The 25,479-nt window shown below is 37.7% G+C and overlaps 1 protein-coding gene across 1 annotated transcript in view; it reads left to right on the top strand.

Annotated features, from left to right (window-relative positions):
* Positions 1 to 25,479, top strand: part of MS3_00008269 (uncharacterized protein) — a 69,468-nt gene that overhangs the window by 22,056 nt on the left and 21,933 nt on the right. The window contains exons 9-12 of the mRNA XM_051216627.1: positions 12,855 to 12,968; positions 15,176 to 15,518; positions 21,020 to 21,181; positions 22,805 to 23,289. Of these exons, the coding sequence (XP_051065217.1) occupies positions 12,855 to 12,968; positions 15,176 to 15,518; positions 21,020 to 21,181; positions 22,805 to 23,289 (1,104 nt within the window). The remainder of the gene's footprint in view (positions 1 to 12,854; positions 12,969 to 15,175; positions 15,519 to 21,019; positions 21,182 to 22,804; positions 23,290 to 25,479) is intronic.

Below are 25,479 nucleotides of genomic sequence, written 5' to 3'. Positions count from 1 at the left end.
AACCGATGCACAAATCAACCAGGTTCTACGTTTCTGTTAACTGATTGGTTGAAATATCCTTCTATCTATTTATGTTGTAACAACCGACAGCTACTTGAAATTTACGACCATGGTTTTGGTCAACGCACTAAACAAGTATTCTCCACTATTCGTATTTTAGTACAGTTCAAAACGTAAGTTTCATCTCATCTTGATATTACCAGTAGAATAGTTGTGAATGTAAGAATACACGTTAATCATTAATTTGCCGTAAATTAATAGTAATAACTCCCTAGTTCCGCTTCGATGCCTGAATACTACAGATTCTTTTGTTCTATTCCTGACTGCTTTAAAAAACAGGTCTTTCAAGGAAGATTTATTGGTAGAGCCCAATAAAGATTGATTTCGAGAGTCATTCCATCTTTTATCTCTTCATAAGCTCATGTGTGGCGCACTTACATTTGATGCCTCCTTGTACCAGTATTAATGTTTTCAAACAAGCACTTCGTAGATATCCAAGTTCAATTCAACCCCAATTTCTTATTGTCCTTGAATTACTTCCATGTTGACTCATAGATAATATAAATTGCAAGTGTGATTGAATAAGTTATCACTATTTGTTTGGTTTCAGTGTTGTTATCATTTAAAATTGGTTCAGTAGCTTTATGTTTAAATAAACCGCTTTACTCAGCCAAATAGGCTGAGGGTACGGACCGCACACTGTGCTTACTTCGTTTTAAATGGTTAGATAAAGCTTATTTACTCTCACTCGAATTTCGTGATATAAGCCCGAACCCATACATTTTTACGTGGTAATTTATTATTATTAGGGTCTTGTTTAGTTTAGTTTAGACCATGGATTTTAGTTAGTCAATCACTAAAAACCAGACACGGCCGGACAGCTGTTTCGTCCTAGTATGCAACTCCATGGGAGTACACGTCCACGACTTTCCATCTAGGAATCGCATTCAGCTCCTTCAGGTCTCACAACGAACCATTAACCTTTCGGTTGCTAATTTGATTTTCAGTGGTTTGCATTTGTAACTCCAATAGATTCTCCATACTGCGCAACAACCTCTCAATGCCCTTAATTTGTAACTGTCTCACATCCCACTCGGTTAGACTGATCACGGCTTTTTACTAGAACACCAGTACTTCTTAGTTTTCAGTCTATGATGTAACCCATAAAAGTAACACACTTCTATTATCCAATATCAGTCAAACCTATTGATTTAATGCCACTATGAAAAGTTGTTCAAAAAGGAAATATTTCCTTGATAAATTTGTTTCCCCGCCCCCCAAATATACTTATAATTATCAAATAGATAAATAAAAGTAAATTCTTGTGGTATATACTGAGCACGATGTAAGATTAAGGACTTCAATATGAGTGGCATAATTTCGAGATTACCTTTTAGTGCTTAAGAAATGACTGATGGTCTAATTCTTAATACATTCACATAGTATTTGTATGTGTTGCGTTAGTTACTTTGGGTAGCAGAAATCATCATTTTGTAAGGAAAAGCTCTGAGATATGTGTTAGCATTTAAATTAACCGGTATTTTCAGCTGATCTTTTTTGTATTTTGTGACTTGAGCTACAAAATGTATTTCACTCCAACAATTTAATGTATAGCGGTTACTCAGTAGTTAAAACATTCAACTTTTGATTATTAAGTCTCAGGTTTGTACTGTGTTCTTCCTAATTTCATTTTCGGTAACTACTGGGTAGTAATTTTATCCCTCACACTTAGTATAACTCAAAACCAAGTACATAAATCTGTACTTAGTAAATGCGTTAATAAATAAAGATCAATAACCTAGTATTGTCCAATATCATTAATATTGATACATATTTGAGTAGCTCCGATATTGGCATATAAACATGTGTTTACCTTGAACCTATTTAGGGAATTGTTTATTATATCATGTGTATGTAGTAAAGTTAAAAGCTCGTCAATTCTCTATTTATAGTTTTCTAACTAATTCAAACTGAATAACTTTTGAAATACTTACTTACGCCTATTACTCCTTGTGGAGGAGCATAGGCCGCCCATCAGAACTCTCCATCCAACCCTGTCTTGGGTAATCCTTTCCAGCTCTTTTCAGTTATTGTTTATCCAAAACGTGGCATCAGTGCTTGAAGACACTAACTTCTAGTCTGAGCCATGTTGGTAGATGCAGAATAATTGGTTGGGGTCCGCGTGACTGTCGTAGTTAGTGGTTGGAGACTCTTGGTGAGATGGCTAAGAATCGATCACAATGGCGTAGGTGTATATACTGTCTGTCTTCCCTTAAACTAAGAGATTAAAATCACTTCATATCTTTCTTTCTACGAACCAATTCTTTCTTCTTGTACTATATCTCTATATGCAATCTTTCTCTTACTGACTGACTGACTTTTCATATCTGCTTCTATTTGAGGAACCGGTTGTATTAAGTAGGAACATTTCAATCTAAGGTTATAGAGATCATGAATGGATCAATGTTAAAACACCATCGAGAACCTGGAAGCACTGGACGGCCGGTTCATCCTAGTATGGGACTCCTCAGGAGTACGCATTCACGATCCCGTACTTGGGAAACGAACCCATGACCTTCGATCTGGTGTAAGACAGTTACTCACTGAAGACAATGGTGGACGGTCGCGCAATATTGTGGATTGGTTGAAGCTAGACATTAAGACCGTTAGATGCCGGCTCAATAGTCTAAAGGTTAAGCTTTCGCACGCGAGACCGAATATCTTGAGTTTGAGCCCCACATGTGGGATCGTGAATGTATGTGTCCCACCGAACGGACATCCAGTACTTCCAGGTTTTCAATGTTGGTCTAACATTCTTTAAGTTGTCTGAAAAATATTTACAACATAAATAAGTATCTGTTTGCAAAGTCTGAAATTTCATTTACGTTATTATTTATTATTTACATATATATAACTGTGATGTTATATATATATGCATAATTAGTTGTCATTTAGACAAGATGTAAACACAATGTAATTGTTTATTGCATAACTTTTTGTTTACAACGATTGACCTTGGAGAAAATGATAAATAATCAGTTCACTTAGCATGTACCTTTTTCATGAATTTTATTTGATTCTTTGCTCATTTAATGAATCCACTGTCAAGGTCAAACTCATATAACTGCGGTACATATGTGTGTATGTGTTGAATGTTATAATTACTCTTTAACTAGAGGTAGCTGGTTCATTATATGTATCTATCGGCACAGAAATTGATTGAGTTCATCGGATTAACTAATTCTAAACAGTTATGGTAAAATGATGTAAATAGCAATTGAATGAAGGTGAATAACCACGTTGAAATAGAATGTAAGACAATAAACTATTCTACAATCTAAATGAAGTAAATGTTATGTAGGATCATTAGTTCAAGAGACTGATATCACATTGGTTGTTAACAAACACGAAGATGAAATTATGCATGTGGCATAAGCGATATCCTATGTTCAGTGAATATTCTTCTTTCAATATAAACAGAACTGACCATCATTAGTGAGTAAATTTGTAGCTAATGATGATAAATCTTTTACCTCAGCATCTGTGGTGATAGAAAAGATTAGGCACCAAAGATATGAATTGGCGAAAATTTAATGTAATTTAGAATCTCAGGATTTGATGGAAAACAAAAAACGGATGCACCTGCTCCATCGCAAACTGTTTTGAGCCATATCTCTAACCATTGGTTACAATGATCACGCGGACCCTAACCAAGGTAGTCTACATCTATCAACATGGTCTAATCCAGTTGTCAGTCTTCATGAACTGATGCTATATTTTGATTTGGCCACCCCTTCCAGCCTAATCCTGTATCAGAAAACATCGCCCGTTGAGGTAGGCGGTGGATGGACATTCATTACACATGTCCTAACCACTTCAGTAGATGAAGATTTACTACCTCATCAATTGATTTGCCATCTTTCCCTAGTACTCTATTACTACCCCAGACATTACCTAAACCGTGGTCCCAAAATACATAAGCAATGCTCCAACTTCTAATTATCCACCTTTAAACTCTAGTCCCGAAGAATTAACCCCAAGTATGATTGCTATGTATTCTGAAGAAGTTGACCAGTCTTCTCATATTGTCATTTACCATATCACGTCCATCTTGTGAATTGATTTCCTTGCATACCTATCCTGCAATATACATTTTTTTTAATAATCAAATACTCTGCTTTTGAAATGATTTAAAAGATTTGTCATTCAGATGATTGGTACTTGAAGTACTTTGTTTGAAAGAACTAAGAGAACATCAATATTTTTCAAATTATTCTAAGTGTCAAATGATATATACAAGTCAGATTGAAATTATATCCCTTATACACTTCTCTACGAGACAATTATATACATGAAACTAATGAGTTTCAAATTAAATTTTGATGATGAACAGATATATTTCTTGAGATTAGATGGTGGTTGGAGGTAGTCGACAGGAAATCCTGGATCCGGGTTTCGTGCTACTTGGCACTCGTCAGCACCAGTTCCCTCAAGATTCCAGGTACACCTTGCTGACGAGTGCCAAGTAGCACGAAACCCGGGTCCAGGATTTCCTGTCGACTACCTCCAACCACCATCTGATCTCAATATATAGTGCACGCAGTGTCGAGTCACCTAGACTGGTGGCCACATTGCAACATGATCGATAGCATTCGATCTGCACTAATAAGGACTAGACACGCATGACATTGATCGCCACGCAGTGATCAATCAATCCTATTAGCATCATTGTTTATGTTTTCATCACTTTCTACCTTCCTACACTATTACGTAATAACATACATCTAATTCATACACAAGGTAGGCAAAAACGTACAGTAACAACAGATACAACAATGCCTTTTTTATGGCGAGACTATAATTTATGGACGAACCAATTAGGTATAAGATAACAGGTCTCTGGGATTTTAGCGCGAAATTCACTCATCAATTTAACAAAATAAAATGTTGACATTATAACTAATGTAGGTTCATGATGAAAACCTTAAATATAATTCCTAACCCTTAACCGTCAACTGTCGAAGTCTTCACATTGGTCTATATAACACTCATTTGGTCCTAGTCAGTAGGGGAACACTATCAAGGTCACTCTGGCGTCGTTCAAAGATCATTCATAAATTATAGTTTCACCCCTTTTATTTTTAAATTTTGACACATGTGCCTGTTAGTGATTATCCATATATTATTATTATTATCATTGTATGATTGGCCTGCAATAATTTGTATCCAGTCGACATGCATACATGCACTTATACAGATCATTGTAGTAAATTATCATAATGCAAGTACACATATACATCATTATATAATGTATTGACATTTTTTTCACTTCTGAATAAATATGATGATGATCACATGTGACTTGATGTGAAACTTTTCATTTTGTTTATCTGTATTTTATCTATGTATATATACATATAACTGTAGTGTCTTGGCTTCGAGATAATTCCTAAGGGTTTGTATATCAATCAGCTAGATAACTGTTATTAAATAAATCCCAACAACGCTGTATAAATGATGAAGGTAACAATATGAAGTACCGACTACAGTTTATTAGTGGATAGTGCATGTGATAAAATTTACAAACACTATCAAAGTAAAATGAAGAATATGTGCGTAGGCTGTCACACGTGATCAAGCATACATGTTCCATACAGACATGATAGTAATATTAATAATAATATAAAGAAATAGACAAATTGTTACTGTTCGAATAACATTATACGTCAAATAAATTAGTTGAAAGGCTTGACAAAATTAACTGTATAGAAACTTAATTGTAGGTGATATGCTATATAACAAACATGTGTATTAGTGAGAAAGGATAAGACAAAATGAGCCTAGGATATAAACCCTTCCATCTCCCTAAATTCGACAAACATATCTATATCAATGCTTAAGATCATGAGTCAGTTGAAGCTAGACCAACATGGGAAACCTGGTAGCACTGGACGGCCGTTCCGTCCTATTTTGGGAATCCTCAGCAGTGCGCATCCACGACCCCACCTCACAAGACTCGAGCCCAGGACCTATCAGTCTCGCGCGCGAGTGTTTAACCACTAGACTACTGAGCTAGCATCCAATGGTGTTAATGTCTAACTTCAACTAATCCACGAAATTGAGCGACACATCCACTATTGTCTTCAGTGAATTATTATCTCACAACAGACCGGTTTGAACTCTACTGGTCACTGGTTCTCACTAGAACTCCAGGATTCCAGTCCCTAGTGAGCATATGTTGATTAATATCAGATGGGGTTTTTGTAGATATTATAGTAATCTCATATATTATTATATTACTATAATATCCACAAAACCCCCTATAAATGTATCTTTAATTGTAAAAGCACATTGGTTACCAGATAAACTACTGATCACTCTGTTAGGTTCGTGTATTTTTAACTAAAAATTTCTGATGTATCCCGACCGAAGCTGCTACCTTGACGCGGTGGTCGGGCTAGCCTATCGTGATGACCCAACCGAGCTATATTGGCTGGAACATATGTTCCTGTAGGTTCTACCATGCCAGGCGGGTCGATTGGAGAACGGTAAGACTGAAGGCAGCAACTCAAGGTCTGAGGGCGAAGTCGTACTGTTGACTGTAGAGGGGTGTTACTGCAGTAAGGTGTTTCCCTCGGACAACCAGCATCTGAAGCGATGATGCCTTTCCACAAGGATGGAAGGGGTTAGAAAAGGTCGACCCTAAAAATGTCACACCTCACCTTACCTCACGGATTTCCGTCTCCGGCGGTAAGGCCCTTCGAAGAACGGAGCTAACACAATTAAAAACCTTCCATGAGAAGGCCGTGCGCGACCGGCTTCAACAGTTGTCCCTTGGGCTCTGCGGTCACACTCCCAGGTCGTTAAGACCAACACTAATCCGACTTCGTTTTCAGGTTCTTCAGAAAACACCATTCCACAGTGTGAGCAGCTGGGAAGTGATATCAGCCCTCATACCCGTAACAGCACACGAGGCCAAGTTGGTCACATTCAAATCCTTCCTACATCTCCTAATACCTCTCTTATCTCCATGACTAACCCTTCTCACGTCCCTTTATCATCTCGCACCGCTAGGGCAAACGATTCGAGTACGCGGAACGTTATTCCTGGTCTCCTGAAACCACGCTCTAAACTACACGTAGGAGCTTTTAACGTCCGGACACTGTGCCAAATAGGACAACAGGCTTCCCTAGCTAGAACTTTAGAATCTCGCGCCATCGATGTGTGCTGCGTCTCCGAAACGCGCATATAGGATCCGAGTAGCGTCATTCATTTGACCTCACCATGTCAAAGTAACGAAACAACTCGATTCACACTTCGTGTATCTGGAAGCCCTGATTCTGCTTCCCTTGGTCTCTTGTGCTGTCACATGGCACAAGTCCATGAAGTCACTGACAAGTGAACTGAGTCATGTTCGTAGGTGTGGACTACCTGGTTGGGGACCGCGAGATGATAGCAACCGATGGTTAGAGACCCTGAATGACATGGCTCAAAATCGTTTGCAATGACGCACGTGCATCCATTCTTTGTGTTCTCCCAAATTCTGATCTCCTGAATTCTTCATGTCCCTTTATTTTTTCTCTTTCCAAATTTATTTCACTGGATTATACTCTTCAAATAACATCTCCAAACCCTAATCTTCCCGATTACTGCTTATACTCTTATTACCTCTACCTCTATGGGATTTGAATGGACAACTGCATCTCTGTGCTAATGTGGTGTGGCAACTCGAACTGATGTACGTACGTACGAAGTTCTACGTTGTTACTGACTGACTGATTCTGCTTCCCGTGGCCTCGCTGGCGTAGGTATAGCATTGAGTCCTAGGGCAGAACTAGCTCTCTTAGACTGGATCCCAGTAGACAGTCGTTTGTGCGCTGTCCGACTAAACAGAACAGTAAGGGCTCGCAAATATAGGGACTCTCGTCGTTGCCTCTTCGTCATCTCTGCCTACTCTCCCACTGACTGCAGCTCAGATGATGTAAAAGATGAGTTTTATAGAAAGCTTTCCGACCTCCTCCGAAAAGCTAGACGCTCGGATGTAGTAATAATGGCCGGTGACTTTAATGCTCAAGTAGGTAAACTAAGCGAAAGGGAAGGACACATGGGTGGATCTTATAGTATTGTGGCTCAAAGGACAGATAATGGTGACCGTCTGTTGCAGTTTTGCTCAGATAACCGCCTGTTTCTTGCAAACACTAACTTTAAGCATGAGGAAAAACATATTTTGATATGGCGACCCCCTAATTCGTCCCAACGTTGGACCCAAATAGATCACATCGCTATCAGCCACCGATGGAGAGGCTCGATAGAAGACTGTCGCTCATTCTGGAGCACATGCCTAGATTCAGATCATGCTCTAATACGAGCGCGTATCTGTCTGCGTCTTACTGGACGTAGGAAAGACACTGCAAGGAAACCTCTTAGGGTCCTACTTAATGATAGTCAAGCTAAGAGTATATTTCAGGAACAACTAGAAAAACAGTTAGGCAGCCATGTAAGTGATGCCCACTCCGTGGCATTGTGGAATGACATCCGAAAAGCTGTGGAAACAGCAGTGATGTCTGCAAGTACGGTAAACCAGAAGGTTAGGGAGCAACACTGGATCTCAGCAGCATCTATCGCACTGATAGATGCTCGGAAACTCATTCCATCTGGCTCTGAACATAATGAAGAGCGGAGTCAGCTTAAGCGCAAGCTGACCAGAAGCCTACGCAATGATCGCGAACAGTGGTTGGTGGCGAAAGCAAGAGAGATGGAAAAGGCAGCGGCAATAGGTAATAGCAGACAATTGTTCAGACTCGTTAAGGAAACCGGAATTAGGAACCCGACCGTTAGCGAAACAATCTCAGAGAAAGATGGACATATTATTCATTCTCAATCCAGGAGATTGGATCGATGGGCAGAACACTTTAGGGATCAGTTCAACTGGCCTTCAGCCACACTTCGGTTTCCCACGATCTCTAGTCAACCTGAATGGCAAGTTAATATAGGTCCTCCGACTTTTTACGAAGTTGAAAAAGCCATAGGAAATCTGAAACGAGGGAGAGCAGCAGGCCCTGACAGGTTTACTCCTGAGATTTTTAAGGATGGTGGACCAGTATTAGCAATGAGATTAACCGAGGTCTTAGGTAGAATTTGGGAACTGGACGTAATCCCATCTGACTGGTCTCAATCACTGATTGTGCCAGTCTATAAGAAAGGACAAAAGTCCTCTTGTGACAATCACAGAGGAATCAGTTTGACCAATATAGTGTCTAAAATATTAGCTTCAATAATACTTCGACGCCTAATCAAAGCTCGTGAAGAACAGACTGGAGAAAATCAGGCTGGTTTTCGACCTGGACGTGGTTGTATAGATCAGATATTCACACTACGTCAGGTTCTAGAACACAGACACACATTCAGACGTCCCACAATCGTAGTATTTCTCGACGTTAAGGCGGCATTCGACTCTGTTGATCGTGAGGTTCTATGACAGTGTTTGTCACTGAAAGGAGTACCAAAGCAGTACATTAACCTTATACAGGCTCTCTACTCGAACACAACTGGTCGAGTGAGAGCTTATGGCGAACTGTCATCAGAATTGATTACCTCAAGTGGTGTTCGTCAGGGCTGTCCACTCTCCCCATTCTTGTTCAACTTTGTGGTCGACGTACTTTTAGAGATAACACTCTCCTCATCTAAATTTCCGGGGGTTGAACTTCTACCGGGAGGTTCACTTGTTGACTTAGAATATGCAGATGACATAGTTTTATTTGGTGAAGACGCTGACAAAATGCAGAGTCTTCTGACCACTCTAAGCAACAATGCAAGCATGTTCGGGATGCGATTCTCTCCCTCGAAATGCAAAATGTTGCTTCAGGATTGGGTTACATCGACACCCGAACTAGTGATAGGGAGTGAAGTAATTGAGCGTGTCGATCGCTTCACTTATATTGGAAGTCTCATCAGCCCTTGTGGTCTGGTGTGTGACGAAATCTCAGCACGGATACAGAAGGCTCGACTAGCTTTTGCCAACTTGCGTCATTTATGGCGTAGGCGAGATATCCGTCTACCAAACGATGGACGTGTTTACTGCGCAGCATTTCGTTCCGTCCTACTTTATGGCAGTGAAACATGGCCGGTAGGAGTTTATTATTTATATATTTATTTTAACACCAATATATTGGTACAAGGAGGCACCAAATACATATGCGCCACACAAATCTCATTCGATATGTGTGAGTTCTGTAATACTGCCCGCGTGCCCAAACCGAAGCAGGTGGTTTTCTGGGGGGGGGAACACCCCGATCCTTCGACATGAAGGTCTGATCCAAAATGTAGTGGAGCATCGTAATGAGATGCAGTTCCATGGTAGCAGGTGACCAACGATTCTTTCATACGACATTTGTTCGCGCAGGATACTGGAGCCCATGTGCCCCATTGGTTTGGAATGCGGTTAAAGCGCCGGACGTTCGCTTTTTGTCCTCTCAATTTCGTAAACAACACCCCCGCCACGAGAAGGCAGTGAGTAAGACATTCCTGGCAGAGGCTATATACACGTGGCCGTGTGAGAGCATTTCTAGAGGGAGAGCGGACTCTCCCCACTCTCGGCCGTACCAGGACATTTGGGGGCACCAGTAAGAGTAGAGGATATTCGTGGGTTACTAGTATTTGATCATCAGTGTCTTCGAAATATTGCTTATATATCCTGGGACCATCGAGTAAGTAATCTAGTTGTTAGGAAACGGGTACTAGGAAAGGAGGACAAATCAATTGCTGACGTAGTGAAACTTCATCAGTTGAGATGGCTGGGACACGTGTTACGTATGCCCAACGACCGACTGCCTCGACGTGCGATGTCTAGTGGTATAGGATTAGGTTGAAAGAAGGCTAGGGGCGGCCAGAAGAAAACATGGCACAAGTCCATGAAGTCACTGACAAGTGAACTGAGTCATGTCGGTATGTGTGGACTACCTGGTTGGGGACCGCGAGATGATAGCAACCGATGGTTAGAGACCCTGAATGACATGGCTCAAAATCGTTTGCAATGGTGCAGGTGCATCCATTCTTTGTGTTCTCCCTAATTCTAACCTTCTGAATTCTTCATGTCCCTTTTTTCCTCTTTCCAAATTTATTTCACTGTATTATACTCTTTAAATAACATCTCCAAACCCTAATCTTCCCGATTATTGCTTATACTCTTACTACCTTTACCACTACGGGATTTGAATCGACAACTGCATCTCTGTGCTAATGTGGTGTGGCAACTCGAACTGATGTACGTACGTACGAAGTTCTACGTTGTTACTGACTGACTGACTGACTGACTGACTGACTGACTGATGTATCACATCAAGCTGGCGTCCATTAATTAAATCATTCGGAATAATCTGTCGGTGAACACGCAGTTTTTTTTACGTTGAATGTGTTCCATTCCCGGGACTGACCCGTGATTAAATAATAATCTGTTGATGTTATTTAGTCATATTAAATAACGCTAATGTAATTGAACTGCCAAAGGTTTACCCTAGTTTTTAATTTAAATTTATTCTATATTTATCCTATCTTGAGAAATGAATACTTTCATTCTAACTCGGTTAGCTTAAAAAAAACAGGAGTAGCTCACTACGTCGATTTCGGTCTCTTTCAAACTTTTTTTGTTTGTTTGTTAAATCGATTGTCATTTTGTTGAATGCTATGTCAATTAACTATGTGGTAACGGTTTCTTTTATGTACTGTGTAATGATTACGCTTATAACTCATGTGTTATATGATATTCGTTTTCCCTTTTAGTACTACTAATCAATTAATTGATTGATTTCGCATACCTTTTAATGTGTGTTTAAGAAAATGCAACATGTGATTGCTGTATTTATTTATTTATTTATTTAAACACATAAACATTGGTACAAGAAGGCACTAAATAGTTATATTTTACACTAATCATTCGATTTAATGTGAGGGCTGTGATACTGCCCAGGTGCCCGAACCGAAGCAGGTGGTTTTCTTAGGGGGCCACACCTAGAGCCTTCTAACTAAAGGTCTAGTCCACAAGGGAGTGGAGCAACGTAAGAAGATGCAGTCCCATGGTACCCGGTGACCAATAATTGGTTCATACGTCATTTGTTCCTTCAGGATCCTGGAGTCCATGTACACCATGGGTTTGGAATCAATGTTCCCCAACTCCCCTAGGTGGTCTCTCCATGTCCACCAATCCGGTTAAAGCGCTGGACATTCTTTTTTCGTTCTCTCAATTTTGTGATCAACACTCGGTGCAAGAAGGCAGTGATTAGTTGCACGTGGCGATGTGAGAGCATTTTGAGAATGAGAGCTGACTTTTCCCACTCTCGGCTGTACCAGTGCATTTGAGGGCTGTCTAACATAAGAGCAACCAATTTATACATATTACTTTGAAAGATTTCTTGACATTATGACTCACGGAATACAACAGATGTTTGATAAACATGAATACCTTCACAACTTTTTTCCCAATAGATCTCTATAATTCTTTTAGTACTAACCCTCGTTCACCACTTACAATTATGTATTATTCATTTTTTATCTGCTTAAATCTAAGTAAGCAGATAATTATTTCGAATCTTATAAATCTCTTAACAAACATGTGCATGACTATGTCTATGTTTATTGTACACATGTAATTGCATATTATTATCCTTCGACTTTTGTTACTTTATGGCTTGTTTTCTTTCATTTTTGTCACTTTCTACTTGTTGTTGGTACAGATCATCAGATCAGATCATACCTCATGTAAAGTGTCTGAATTATTTCGTAATTAATGTATCACGTTTTTGTTTTGTTGTTGTATATAATTCGTAGTTAAAGTGAGCCTTTTGTTTCTCTCTTTTCAGTGAAGAAACTATGTCAATGTTATTAAATCGTATTACAGCTAATGAATATGTCGTACCATCTATTTTAGTCAGTTGTGTAAATGTATGTATTGCTTTAATCGGTAAAAGGAAGCCGTAAGTTAATACTCTCCTTTTTTTAAATGTTTATGAACGTTTTTATTGCCATGACAATAATCATTCGGTAGGTGTTTTCATGGTTTCATACTGATGCACACCTTTTCTTGAACTACTGAAATGATGAATAACGTATTGTATCGATAAATAATTTACTAGTGATACATTATACCTGGTTGCTAGCTAGGTATAATATTGATTCACTAACATTCTATCCTCTACAGGTCAAATGAATACATTCCTAAACATCAATGGGAAGATTCAGACAAACAATACCAAGTAAATTTGAACTTCACCCTGTTGCACAAGCAAGTGGCTATCAGGACTCAGTAGCTAAGTGGATAACGTGATGGCGTTTAAAGCGAACTGTACTGAGTTCGAGCCCCAGAGTGAACGTCAACTCTGAAATGCAGGTGCATCTAGATGACGAGTCCCATGTAGGACGAAACGCGTGTCCTGGATTCCACTGCCAGCCACTGTCCTATATATCTTATATACAAAATATTAGAATAAAAATAAACATGATTAGCTTTTATTTCTCAAACAAGCGATTCACATAGATCAGATTAGTTTGGATCACTCACTTGTCAATAGAATTAATACCTAACTATCAGTGTCAATTTGATCCCATCATATGTGCTCCCTGGTAAATTATTGTATTTCAACAGGATGCTGAAAATTTGACCAACTTTCATCTACCTTTGTTGTGTTCTTTTTTAACACTCTCGTCGCTAGAATTAGTATAGGCGCACTGATGTTTTTGTTAGATATAAACTGTTTAACTTCAGAATATCTAATTCTAATAGATATTAGACTAATTGATTACTGGAAACTCAGTCAGTCAGTGAGTAACAACGTAGAACTTCGTACGTACGTATATCAGTTCGAATTGCCACACCACCTTAACACAGAGATGCAGTTGTCGATTCAAATCCCGTAGTGGTAAAGGTAGTAAGAGTATAAGCAGTAATCGGGGAGATTAGGGTTTGGAGATGTTATTTAAAGAGTATAATCCAGTGAAATAAATTTGGAAAGAGGAAAAAAAGGGACATGAAGAATTCAGGAGATTAGAATTAGGGAGAACACAAAGAATGGATGCACCTGTGCCATTGCAAACGATTTTGAGCCATGTCATTCAGGGTCTCTACAATTTTACGGAAGTGTACAAATACATTTGAGTTTAAGCATAAAAAATTTAAATGAGACAGGGTAATATTGAGATCATTCTCCAATGTTACAGGTTTATATCTGTCAGTCTTTATTATCCTTAATTAATTGTGGTATCATTATTTAACCAATTATATAAATATATTTCACTTGGAGATGGTGGTGAAGAATCGTATCTAAGGTGTATGATTTTGGTGGTGTTTTATTCTCTGAGCTGGGTAGTTTGGTCTTGGAGCTTTCATTGTCATCACAAATGTCTCCGCATATAACTCACAGTTTGTTCTGTAGACCTCAATCTTGATTGGTTATTGTTGACCTTTAACCTGTCATTGTTTACTTCTTCACCTCATTACTACATGAAGTTTTTGCTGATGTCTTTCAGAATAACGATGAAAGCCCTACGACCAAATTATCCAACTCAGAGAACGAAACTTCACCAAAATACTTTACTTTACATTTTTGTGTATATCCACAATTATCTGTTTAGGGTTTGGCTACCTAAGAAAATCACCTGCTCCGATATGGGCACCCGGGCAGTATCCCGGTGCTCACACAAATCGAATGATCTATGTGACACATCTGTTTGGTGCATCCTTATACCAATCATCTGTCCATTAAATACTGAACATTTTGTTTAAATTCTGGGAAGAACCCACGAATTGTCAAGGTGTGTATCGTTCACTCATTACCTCACTGATGTTTCAACTTCAGGACAATCATTTGTTTTGATGAAATTACTGATTATTTATGTTTACTTATTACTGATTCACTATCAAAACAATTGCTAATCCTGCTGAATTCAAAGTAACTTTCTATCCATCCACAAACACACAAACAAACAAAATTTGATGAAGAGATGAAAGTTTGTAAATGTATTGAACAAATAAAAAGATAAATAAAACAAGTGTATTAATTATTTATAATCAGTTTGTTTAATTAGATTATTCAATAGTAGTTATTAAGTAGTATAATATTACTTTTTCTCCTCCTTTCTATCTTAACTCTTCCTTTTTTTCTCTTTTTATTTGCAACTGTTTTAGTGAATCAAGTTTTCCTGTTGGAGAAGATGGACATGGTTTAGATTTTGATGCATTAATTAAATGTTCCGGTGATATTAGCAGTAATTTGAAATGTATATTACGTAATAATACTAATCTGGGCAATAATCTCTCTTCTACTGTTGATAATGATATCAGTGATCTTGTTGAAAAGTCTAATCAATTCATTACTTCATCAAAAGATGATAATACTACTACTACTACTAATAATAATAATAATACCGTTATTGATAAATTACATATAATGAAAGCTTCAGAAAATCTAATCAAAACATCTCTACCACGTTTAAATGAATTGCATGATTTGTTGAAACGATTTCATCCAGTAAGTGTTGTGGATGAATTTCTTTAGCTTTTCTATTCTTTCCATTGAATCTTCTAACTAATTTGAATCGATTCTACATGTAGTAACTGGTTATTATTATTATTTATTATTTATAGTTTTACATTATGCATTAATTTTAGTTAAACAGTCGTTGGACAGCTATCATATAATAGTGTGGATCACTTCAGCAGTATACATCTACACGATTGAATCCTCAGAAACATTGATGAACTTAGAGACCACTAAGTCACTATACAATAATTTGCAATTCTAGGTTCAATTAATTTGTTATGTTACATTCATCTGTAGTATCATGTTCACAATCAATCCAGCCGGGTGAAACTTAATCTCAATTATAGTTAGTTGAGTTAATGGTTTATAGTTATAGACACCTATTGTAGATTTTAACCAATTGTACTCTTTAATATTAATAATATTATGGTGTGTACTACTTATATAGACATAAGTAGTATATAACGCTAGTCAGGTATAGAATGTCTGGCAGCAGGTCAAGAAGATTGAAGAGGAAGGAACGGGCATAGAAAGCAATTGGTATAGAAATACAGGAACAATGAAATCTGAGACGACTGACTGATATTTGCAAAAAATATAGTCAGGTTTGAGATAATTGATTGGTATTTTTCAAACTAAGTATTCACTGTATGGTTCCCAAATTTTACTTAGATATTCTGTAATTTTGTGTTCAAATACTTTCGACTGTCCCACCTATGTTCACTACAATATTACTGAATGGATATCGCACTGTAATAGTCTAAGTTTTTTACTATCCTTTTGGTTTATAATATGAGTACTGATTAACATGGAACTCAATAAGTAGGACTATTCTCATTCGTTGTATCCAACACTCCATCCACCCACCCGCTATATGTCAGACATAATAGTTTAAATTCATTTGAACGATAAACTGCTCGCAAATATATATATTATAATCAGTTTGTGTGTTATATGGTAATGGTTTAGTTAGTCAGCTACAACATACGACCAGACATATATATGCATCGGTCCACAATGCCACAGCTCATTAGCACAACAAGATCAACGCTGGATTCATAGAAGTTGTTACTTCTATAGCAGTAACATATGAAAGAAAGATTGCATATAAGAATGCAGTACAGGAAGAAACAATTAGTTCGTAGAAAGAAAGATATGAAGCGATTTTAATTTCACAGTTTAAAGAAAAGCATAGAGTGTATACACCTACGCCGTTGTGATCGATTCTTAGTCATGTCACTCAGAGTCTCTAACCATTCATTACGATAGTGATGCGGACCCCAACCAAGTAGTCTGTATCTATCAACATGGCTAAGCTTAGATGTTGGTGACTTTGTGGACTGATGCCATATTTTGGTTTGACTGCCCCTAACTTTCTTCCATCCATCCCCAACACTAGTCAGTATTGCGCGTCGTGATAATCGGTTTTTAAGCCTACGTAACACAGCTCAAGCATGGTAACCATGATAATGGTTAGTTATCACTGAAATTATTGATTAGCATATGATTAATTTTGTAACTATTATCCATATATTATTGAGTAGTAGTAACACAGCAGCAGTTTAGATCTAATTGGTTTTAATGGTTTCTTTCTAAAAACTAGTTTTTAATAAAAAAAGTTTCCTAATTTTGCTTATTTATTTGTTTATTACTATCTAAAGTAAATCCTTTTTCCTTCACTGGGCAACACCCATTTTAGATGATTCATCTAAATTGAACAATTAAATAGTCACAGTTTCGTTTATAGAACATGCTCCCCTGTGTGTGTGTGTGTGTGTGTGTGTGTGTGTTCGATTCACATTCACTTCAGGGTCATCTAGTTGTTTTATCTTAACACTGATTAATTATTGGTTAATAATAGATTTGTATCATTATTATTAGGAAATTGTAATAGTTGTTGCAACCACCAACTACCCCGACTTGTGATGTTTTATGGTGTAGGGATAGGTTAGAAGAAAGCTAGGAGCGGCCAGACCAAAACATGGCACAAGGCAGTGGAGCATCGTAAGGAGATGCAGTCCCATGGTAGCCGGTGACCAAAGATTGGTCCATACTCCATTTGTTCCCTTAGGGTACTGGAGCCCATGTGCACCATTGGTTTAGAATCAGTGTGGACTTTCCATGTCCACCAACCCGGTTAAAGCGCCGAAAATTCTCTTTTCGTCCCCTCAATTTCGTAAACAACCTATGTGGTGCGAGAAGGTAGTGAGTAGGAATTTGCTGGCAGAGGCTTTATACGCGTGGCCATGTGTGACCATTTCGAGTGGGACTACATCTCTTGACGTCGCTCCACTGCCTTGTGAATTAGACCTTTAGGTCAAGGGCAAAGGCTTGTAGTAGAGCTTCCTGAGAAAATCACCTGCTTCGGTTTGAGCACCCGGGCAGTAACTCAGCTCTCACACAGATCGAATGATTTATGTGGTGCATATCTATTTGGTGCTTTATTGTATCATTGTTTCTGAGTTTAAATAAATAATCGATTTAGAACAGAATAATATTAAATAATTCATGCTAATTACCAACTCTCAAACTCCATATATATATGTATTCGTAATTCCCCTAGTTAATTCTATTAAAGTTTTCTAATTTTATCTGAATCTCGTGACTGTTTTCTTATTCAATTTTAACAATCCTTTAGTTTATATTAAAGTTTTTATTTTGTTGTAGATTGAAATCATGAAACGATCGATATTAGACCACTATTAAAAACCTGAGATCATTTGACGGCTATTTTGTAGCTATTATGGTATTCCTCAGTAATGCACATTCACGATCTCACATGTGGTATTTGAAGTCATAACCTTCGATCTCGCGCGCGAACACTTAAACTCTAGACCACTGAGTCAGTATTTAGTGGCCCGGGATCTGACTCCAATGAGATTGTTTCTGATTGCTATTGAGAAATACATATCGTCAATCCTCGTATATAATCATCGACTTAATTCGCGTTAGTCAGTAACTGAATTATTTCTCTCTTTATTCTTTCAGCCTGTTACTCCTAATGGAGCATAGGCCGACGACCAGCATTCTCCAACCCACTCTATCCTACGCCTTCTTTTCTAGTTCCATCCAATTATTGTTCATTTTTCTCATGTCTATCTCCATTTCCCGGCGTAATCTGTTCTTTGGTCTTCCTTTTTTCCTTTGGCCTTGAGGATTCCATGTGAGGGCTTGTCTTGTGCCGCGGTTGGGCACTTTCCCTAACTCCGCCTGGAGTCCCTCTGGGGGCTACTACCGGCCCCAATCCCGGATAAGGGAGGGGGTTGGGCATTGGGTTAGCGACCTCATCCCGTAGAAAACTAACTCGCTGAAAAAACGCTAACCAGAGAAAATTATTCAGTAACTGAATTAAGTAAGTCAGATACGAGAAGGAATTCGGAATAAATGTATTTCATACAATCTTTGATCCATACAAAATATCGGAGAAGCGAATAGAAGAGAGTGAAGCAAAATGACGCGCAGTGGAGTAGGCTCGTTAGCCAACTCCATTTAATCAAGCGTTAATCAATATTGACAGTCACACAAAATTAGACTACAGACATGTGATGAATGAGACAAAAGGGCACATACATATACGCTCATATAAAAACAGTCTAGATTGATAAGCGAATAATTAAGAAGGTCAAAATATGACTTGAGTAGAACGAATATATTGGACTGTGCGAAAGCTAGAATAAGGTATTTAGGCTTAACATAATAACCAACACTACAATTATTCACCGGTGTTAATGTTTAAATTCAACCAATCCACGATATTGCGCGATCACAACTCTATACTGATAATTATCATGCGCTGTTTAGCGACTAGCTTCGAGAGCTAATTCTCGGAGTTTTATTCAGAAGCAATGACCAACAGAGTTCAACCGTGTCGAATGTGAGACAGTTACTCGCCGGAGACAATATCGTGGATAGGTTGAAGTTATACATTAACACCGTTAGATGCCGGCTCAGTGATCTGGAGGTTAAGCGTTCGCGCACGGTACAAAAGGTCGTAGGTTCGGTTCTCGCGTGCGGCACCGTGTGTGAGTAACGCTGGGGAGTCTGAAACTAGGATGAAATGATCGTCCACTACTCCCAGGTATTCAAAGGTGGTCTAACATGGATCGGTTCATGACCTCAGTTAAAACAACAATTTCCACAACCTTATACTGATTTTTTTGGATAATTTTAGAAAATGCCTAACTTCCCTTTGTGATTCGATTTATGACTAAACAATGTTGGAAAAATATTTATACTCAAAAACAGTGGGGAAATTATAAATATCATTGTATAAAACAGGTAGATTTCGGCTATCAGTCGAACACGTAGATCATCCTGTTCAGGACTCTTCAGTTGTATGTATCTACACCACAATACTAATGTATACCTTATGACTCATCCAGTAGCCTTCGCTTCAAGCGTTCGACATGTTATCCACTGAGCGATTATTGATTCCAAATATCCAGTGTTACATTCTTAGTGTGATCACACAATTCACGTCAGTTTATATGTGTGGTGATCAGGTCGGTAAAAAAGAGATGGTAGTCATTAAATAAATAAGGATAAATTGTTTGAATCAATGAGATTTATAAATTATTTTAATTCAACAGTTATGTCGTAAACCATTATATGCTTAAAAAAAGCATTATGAAAACTCAGGAAGCTCATTTTGCTTTTTTCAACTTGTTACGTAGACGAGATATCAGTTTGTCAATAGTAACAGTTCGCTTCGTTCTATTTTATGACTGAAACGTGGTCTTTAACAATATATGATATTCGTAGTTTATTAATATTTCATCACATATGTCTTTAAACCATTGCTTGTACATTTTAGACCGTAGAGTTAGTAATTCTGAGGTTGATAGCAAGTTCTAGATAAGTATGGAAAATCAATCTATGAAGTAGTAAGTCTGTATTTATGTCTATCTACTGACAATGTCAACGTGCAATGATGGCTTGTGTGGGAAAATAAGTTGAAAGAAAGCTAGGAGCAGCCAAATCAAGATTTGGCATCAGTCCATGAAGATATTCACTATTGTACTGAGTCATGTAGACTACTTGGTTGGAGCCCGCGTGAGTATTGTAATCAGTGGTCGAAAGCTTTGAATTCAACCGTGTATGTTGTGAGATAGTAACTCACTGAAGACAGTGGTGAATGTATCGCTCAATTTTCTGGATCAGTTGAAGTTAGACACTAACACCATTAGAAACCAGCTCAGTGGTCTAATGGCTAGGCGCATTCGCGCGCAAGAGTGATAGGTCCTGGGTTGGAATCTCGCGAGGCGGGATCGTGGATGCGCACTGCCACGGAGGAGTCCCACAATAGGACGAAACAGCCGTCCAGTGCTTTCAGATTTTCCATAGTAGTCTAGCTTCGATGGACTCATGATCTCAACTATTAAAATTACTATAATATCCACAAATCCCTTCTGATGTATATTTATATTGAATTTACAAGATAACCGTTAAATTAATTAACATAATATTTTTTATCTATTTATTTATTATAGCAATTTTATAATTGTATGCCAACAACTCATTGTACATTAAATCCACCACTTGGACGTTGTCGTCTAGCTATTCTACAATTAATTGCTTCACTTATATCATTACCTATTAGTACTAATTTATCTAAAGCAATTGTAGATATTGGATTTGTAAAAACTTCAATGGTAAATTATGATTGGTTATTTCTTTCTATTATATCCCATGTAAAATATTTTTGCGCCTTATTCAAAGTTTAGTCATATGATGTGCGTTGCATCGCTACTTTTTATCTCGGTGCTAATGGGATATGACAACTCGAGTTGATGTACGTACGTACGAAGTTCTACGTTGTGGAATGATCGACTGACATATGATATCTGACTATTAATTGATGGAATCGAATTCTTTATTCTATTATTTTAGTTTATTTAGCTAAATAGTGTATACACTATTGTTATATTATAGTTTATATCTTATTAGTTTATTTTGGTCATTTAAGCTATCGTATCGTTAGAATGAAATTAGATCAGCAAAAGATATAGGAAAGTATGAATCAAATCGAAAGATTATTTATATATGTTGTTAGGTAGGTATGTATCAACTAGCATCGATTCTTGTGGTTCCCATCCTACTCTTGACACTTTTGTTCTGCCTTGTAATAGTATACATCAGTCTAGGCGGTAGCTAAACTTGCTTAACACTTTTCTAATTTGACTAGAAATCTTTGACCTGTTCTTGCAAATGTAAATACCTATTATACAATGAAGATATTTGTTTGTTGACAAGTAATTGATACTCAATATATAAGACAAACATGATAATTCACTAGTTGATGACATCTCTGATTATGATAATGAATAACATTCGTTCAAATATCACGGGAAGCATCATTTCCAAGATTGTGGGGATGCACATTGTTGACAAGTGCCAACTAACATAAAACTATACTTTCTTACAGATTTCCTTCCACCTATTACTGCGTATATAATAAGACGATAAGTGAACGGAACTTCAATATTAAGTTCCTAAACATTCCAATGTGTAATTAAACGGTGACTTGTCACATTTCGAATGTAAATAACACAAACTCAACAAGTTGACATGATAAATGAGAATCATACTAGATTAATACTAGTTAAGCTGTTCAATAATTTAAAGGTATGTAGGATCGTGAGTAGTTAATAATAGTAGTTACTCTGGCCCCATTAATGAATACTTAGAAGATAGATGGTGGCTAGCATTGGAACCCTTTAGGACGTACATTTTATCCTGTTTAGGATTCGTTAGCTGGATATATATCTAAACATCAGTGAGAAGATTCAAACAAATAATACGAAATGAATTAAAAATATTGATATATTCTCTTTACCATCTAACTTAGCTCATATGAAGCTACAAACTATCTTGTCATCAGGTTTTGAAGTTCGCGTAATAATCTGCTAACTGCTATCTGATCAGTTCATCTATAAAAGTATAGTTTACTTTAAGGTCAACAAGAACCAATCAATATCAAGGACAATCAATGGACCACATGTGGAGAAATTCCAACAATTCACTTTTACTTGAAGTTTATGCCGATGATGTCGTTCAGAAGAACAATGAAATCTCCACAACAAAACCATCCAGCTCAGAGAACAAAACTCTGTGATAATCATTCACCTGAGCTACAAATCTTCTCCACTATCTCATTAAAGTATAGTTTTTTTTTCATGAATATTATTGATTTTTATTGAATTGAACAAACATTAATTGTATTTCCTTCTTCTTTTTCTTTCTTTCTGAATATATATACATGTTTATACTGATAGGAATTATTCGCCTTATATCCATACAATACATTTTTACATCATTATGTTACTGATATTATAAAATCAGTGTTTAAACATTCAGGACTTGTCAACAATATTAATGGTAATAATAATTCCACTAATATATCTGATGATAATAAAACAAATCATTTCATCAATACAACTCCTAGTACTATTACTGTTGAACTATCTTCTAATCATAACAATAATCAAATCACCGAATCTTTATCCCCTTCAATATCATCATCATCATCATCAGCTGATTCATTGACGAATACTGCTACAATTGATTCTGATAATGTAGTCAATTCAACAAATTCATCTAATACTAACCAACTTAATCCATATGATAATGGTAGTGATATTAATTTAATTCATCAAAATGAGAATGAATATAGTAGAAATATATTAATTAGTTTAATAAAAGATCATCAACTTATTGATTGGTGTTTAACATTATCCCCTTTACCATCATTAAATGAACGGTAAGTTTTCATAATTTATGATGTTTATATCAATAATATCAGTAGTCTATGAAGTGTTTGGTTTATTTTCACTGATAGTTCAATAATTAGATAATGGTATGAATGTATGAATTAAACCGGATGTTAAGAAATACATATAGAGTCTTTTTTTTTCGTTTCACTCGTCAATACTACAATGAATTTGTATTGTTAGTGTTTGATCAGGTTAAACCATAATATGATAATAACTATTTGAAATGAGTGAATACTACATGTATTCTATATTCATTTAATCATTCTTATCCAATGTGATGTTCTAATGTAATTGGTAAATCAGTTGATGAGATTGTGAATCTTCATCGATTGAGATGATTGAGCCATGTGTTACATATGCTTGAACATCGATTACCATGATATGCAATGCTAAAAAGTGTTGAGGATGGTTGGACGAAAGTTAGAAGTGGCTAAACTGATCAAAACGTGGCATCAGTCCACAAGGTCATTAACTTCTGATCTGAGCCATGTTGGTAGATATAGTCAGTCAGTCAGTCAGTCAGTAACAACGTAGAACTTCGTACGTACGTACATCAGTTCGAGTTGCCACACCACATTAGCACAGAGATGCAGTGGTCGATTCAAATCCCGTAGTGGTAGAGGTAGCAAGAGTATAAGCAGTAATCGGGAAGATTAGGGTTTGGAGATGTTATTTAAAGAGTATAATCCAGTGAAAGAAATTTGGAAAGAGGGAAAAAGGGACATGAAGAATTCAGAAGATTAGAGTTTTGGAGAACACAGAGAGTGGATGCACCTGCGCCATTGCGAACGATTTTGAGCCATGTCATTCAGGGTCTCTAACCATCGGTTGCTGTCATCTCGTGGTCCCCAACCAGGTAGTCTACACCTACCAACATGACTCAGTTCACTTGTCACTGACTTCATGGACTTGTGCCATGTTTTGGTTTGGCCGCCCCTAGCTTTCTTCCAACCTACTCCTATACCACTGAACATAGCACGTCGAGGCAGTCGGTCGTTGGGCATACGTAACACGTGTCCCAGCCATCTCAACTGATGAAGTTTCACTACGTCATCAATTGATTTGCCATCCTTACCTAGTACCCGTTTCCTAACAACTGTGTTACTTACTCGATGGTCCCATGATATACGAGCAATGTTTCGAAGACACCTATGATCGAATACTAGTAACCTACGGATATCCTCTACTCTTATCGGCCATGTTTCACTGCCATAAAGTAGGACGGAACGAACTGCTGCACAGTAAACACGTCCTTTGGTTGATAGACGGATATCTCGCCTACGCCATAAATGACGCAAGTTGGCAAAAGCTAGTCGAGCCTTCTGTATCCGTGCTGAGATTTCGTCACACACCAAACCACAAGGGCTGATGAGACTTCCAAGATAAGTGAAGCGATCGACACACTCAACTACTTCACTCCCTATCACTAGTTCGGGTGTCGATGTAACCCAATCCTGAAGCAACATTTTGCATTTCGAGGGAGAGAATCGCATCCCGAACATGCTTGCATTGTTGCTTAGAGTGGTCAGAAGACTCTGCATTTTGTCAGCGTCTTCACCAAATAAAACTATGTCATCTGCATATTCTAAGTCAACAAGTGAATCTCCTGGTAGAAGTTCAACCCCTGTAAATTTAGATGAGGAGAGTGTTATCTCTAAAAGTACGTCAATGACAAAGTTGAACAAGAATGGGGAGAGTGGACAGCCCTGACGAACACCACTTGAGGTGATCAATTCTGATGACAGTTCGCCATAAGCTCTCACTCTACCAGTTGTGTTCGAGTAGAGAGCCTTTATAAGGTTAATGTACTTCTTTGGTACTCCTTTCAGTGACAAACACTGCCATAGAACCTCACGATCAACGGAGTCGAATGCCGCCTTAAGGTCGAGAAATACTACTATTGTGGGGCGTCTGAATGTGTGTCTCTGTTCTAGAACCTGACGTAGTGTGAATATCTGATCTATACAACCACGTCCAGGTCGAAAACCAGCCTGGTTTTCTCTAGTCTGCTCTTCACGAGCTTTAGTTAGGCGTCGAAGTATTATTGAGGCCAATATTTTAGACACTATATTAGTCAAACTGATTCCTCTGTGATTGTCACAAGAGGACTTTTGTCCTTTCTTAAAAACTGGCACAATCAGTGATTGAGACCAGTCAGATGGGATTACGTCCAGTTC

The sequence above is a fragment of the Schistosoma haematobium genome, chromosome 6 (assembly GCF_000699445.3).
Source record: "Schistosoma haematobium chromosome 6, whole genome shotgun sequence".
Taxonomy (NCBI): Eukaryota; Metazoa; Platyhelminthes; class Trematoda; order Strigeidida; family Schistosomatidae; genus Schistosoma; species Schistosoma haematobium.
This window is presented reverse-complemented; position numbering and strand designations above follow the sequence as displayed.